The following is a 2,844-nucleotide window of genomic DNA, read 5'->3' on the forward strand; positions in this document are numbered from 1 at the left end:
GGTAGACCGGTGCGAGCGTCACGATTTGATAAATGACCTAGACCGAAGTTTAGGATCCTCCTTCATCCTCTCCTCCACAAGCTGTGCTCCTCCTGCTCTTCACTTCAGGACTTTATCTTACAGCTTTGCATTTCAGGGCAAAAACAGGAGCTGCTCTGATTTTCCATTCATCTCCTAAACTAAACTGACTTTAAAGGTTCGCTGGGTTAAAATCAAAGGAGGATCTAGCATGTCTCAAGGGGCTCTGAGGTGTTTAGTGGGATTTGTTGCTCTACTGGGAATTTTAGTGCTGAAAATCTCAGGAATTCATGGAAAAGCGACTGTTCATATGGATGGATCTCAGAGATGGGAAAAACCTGAGTCCCTGAGAGGGTGAGTCTTATGACACGCATCCAAACTAATGCTGCTTTTATTAGAATATAAGGCTGTGATATGTGGGCTTTCTGAGTGAGACATTTGCCGTTATTACAGAAGCATAGATGGTGTGATAGATATATGAACAGTTTTACACTGAACTTCTTATACTGAAGCTTGTATAATTATCGGTGTGCAGATTACCTCTTGTTGCTTTGTCTCATAGGCTTCTTTGTGCATTTATTAATGCAGGTGATTTTGATCTTTGTGTTTTTGCAGCCCTAATGTGTGTGGATCACGTCTGCAGTCCTACTGCTGTCCGGGCTGGGAGACTCTGCCTGCAGGCAACCGCTGTGTTGTGCGTAAGTCCAGATGTTCCTCACAGTTAGCGTCTCTCTGAATTCCATTGGCTTAAGCTTTATGGTTTTTTTTATTCCAATAAGGAAATCCTAGGAAGCATGTGTAGTGAATTAAAGCTTTGTAGAAATGAAGAAGGTGCTTCCAGTTTTTCTTCTTTTTAATATCACTTGCTTTGGTTAGGTTAGGAAACTTTATTAATCCCCAAAAGGGAACTCATTTGCCACCATTGTACACATGTACACCCAGAGCAGTGGGCAGTCATATTGCTGTGGTGCCCGGGGAGCAGTTGGGGGTTCGGTTCTTGCTCAAGGGTCTCACCTCAGTTGTGGTATTGAGGGTGGAAGAGAGCGCTGGTTATTCACTCCCCCACTGACAATTCCTGCCGGACCTGAGACTCGAACCCACAACCTTTGGGTTACAAGTCCGACTCTCTAACCATTAGACCATGACTACCCCATACAATGAACACAATGTGACGATTCTCTCTGACTAATCAGTGATCTGCAGTGTTTACACGTCACATTTTAGTATCGGTACTTGAAACCTCAACCGAGGTGGTACTATTTAATGGCACTTTTCCACTGCATGGTACGGCTCGGTACTGGTACTAAAATGTGACGTGTAAACACTGCAGATCACTGATTGGTCAGAGAGGATCGTCATTACCAGCGTCATTGGATTTGCTACATGAGACACCAAACCCGCTAGCAGCAACGACTTAAAAAACTTGCTTTAAAAAAAAATAACAATGAAATATGAAAAAATAATAATAATAATGGCCCCTGTGTCGCGCATTTCCTTTTAAATTTTATATTTTTTTTTATTTTTTATTTACGTGCGTTTGTGTCATGCGTTTACAATGATGTCACAGCAGTAGAGGCAACGCAACTAGTCTATATTCCCACCCACTTTGAAGCGATACTAACTGCAGTGGAAAAGCGAAGCGAGCAGAGTAGAGCCGTGCCGTGCCGAGTCGTACCATGCAGTGGAAAAGCGCCATTAGTGTTCATATAAAAAAAGTCAATAATTTTACCCTCCCTCGTAGGACAAGTCACCATTTGCTTAAAAGAGGGCAAGGTAGCAGAGAGTGAACTGTGGTTAAATTCCCCATTAATTATAAACACTGCTTCGGGAAAAGAGCATTGCATATCATGGTTTAATCTCAAAATTGTTTCCATAGCCATCCTTCCATTGCCTGACGGAGGAATATATACCACTTGTACAATTACATGACAAAAACTCTCTGGGCAAAAAATACAGTCGGCAACTTACCACAAGCAGTTTAATATTCTGGTCACAAATAGTCTCTTTCACTGTAACATGGCCAGGATCATACCACTGATCATTCACATAGAGGCACAAATATGAAGGTAAAAGAGTAGCAAAACACGAGAGCTTGTTGATTTGAATGTGAGAACTTGTCAATTAGTATTCGTTGCAGATTAATAGTTACAAATGTGTAAAATAACATTCACATAAACAAGATGACAGACACAAATGTGTACAACATACTGTATTTACTTTTGCACTTTACTTCAGTTTCGCTGCACAACCACTAGTCGGCACTTACAACCTCTCAGATCTGGCAGCACAACTTCAAATCTCAGAGCTTTGACTTTTGCTACTCCTTTAGCGATATTCCTGTAGCAAAACTCACTTGTGCACTTGTACATGCAGATGTGAGAGAGCAGATCTGGGAGTGGGGCTGGGGTGGGAATGAAGCCATTTTATTGGTCCATGCCTGACTAATAAAATCGGATGGTTTCTTTGCATGATGATGTCATGCAACAGCGGCAGTCAGTGTGCCCTTTCATAATTCAGTGTTGTCCTCAGTTTCTTCTGTAAATGAATTAGAAAGGTAGACTTGAGGTAAAAGACCATACAAGAACATGAAAAACCAACAGTTGTCTGGTGATGCACTGTGGACCTGGATAAACATCAGTTATCAAACTATTATGACATTTGACACATCAAACTATTATGTCATGGTCCTATACATAAGTATTTCTATGATTAAACGCTGGCCTATTCCATATAAGCAAAATTTTAGATTAAAAACAACTTCACGTGCAAAGTATAAAGAAGGCTTCACACTCACACTCTCACACTCACACTCACACTCACACACAC

At 41.3% G+C, this 2,844-nt stretch overlaps 1 protein-coding gene across 1 annotated transcript in view; it reads left to right on the forward strand.

Moving 5' to 3' along the window:
* Nucleotides 1-229: 229 nt before the first annotated feature.
* The window catches only part of fbn2a (fibrillin 2a), a gene marked incomplete at its 3' end in the record, with an annotated part of 23,360 nt that continues 20,745 nt past the window's right edge, over nucleotides 230-2,844 (forward strand). The window contains exons 1-2 of the mRNA XM_016536684.1: nucleotides 230-372; nucleotides 634-716. Coding sequence (XP_016392170.1) covers nucleotides 230-372; nucleotides 634-716 — 226 coding nt within the window. The remainder of the gene's footprint in view (nucleotides 373-633; nucleotides 717-2,844) is intronic.

The sequence above is a fragment of the Sinocyclocheilus rhinocerous genome, unplaced genomic scaffold, assembly GCF_001515625.1.
Source record: "Sinocyclocheilus rhinocerous isolate Xijiao unplaced genomic scaffold, SAMN03320098_v1.1 scaffold3777, whole genome shotgun sequence".
Classification (NCBI taxonomy): Eukaryota; Metazoa; Chordata; class Actinopteri; order Cypriniformes; family Cyprinidae; genus Sinocyclocheilus; species Sinocyclocheilus rhinocerous.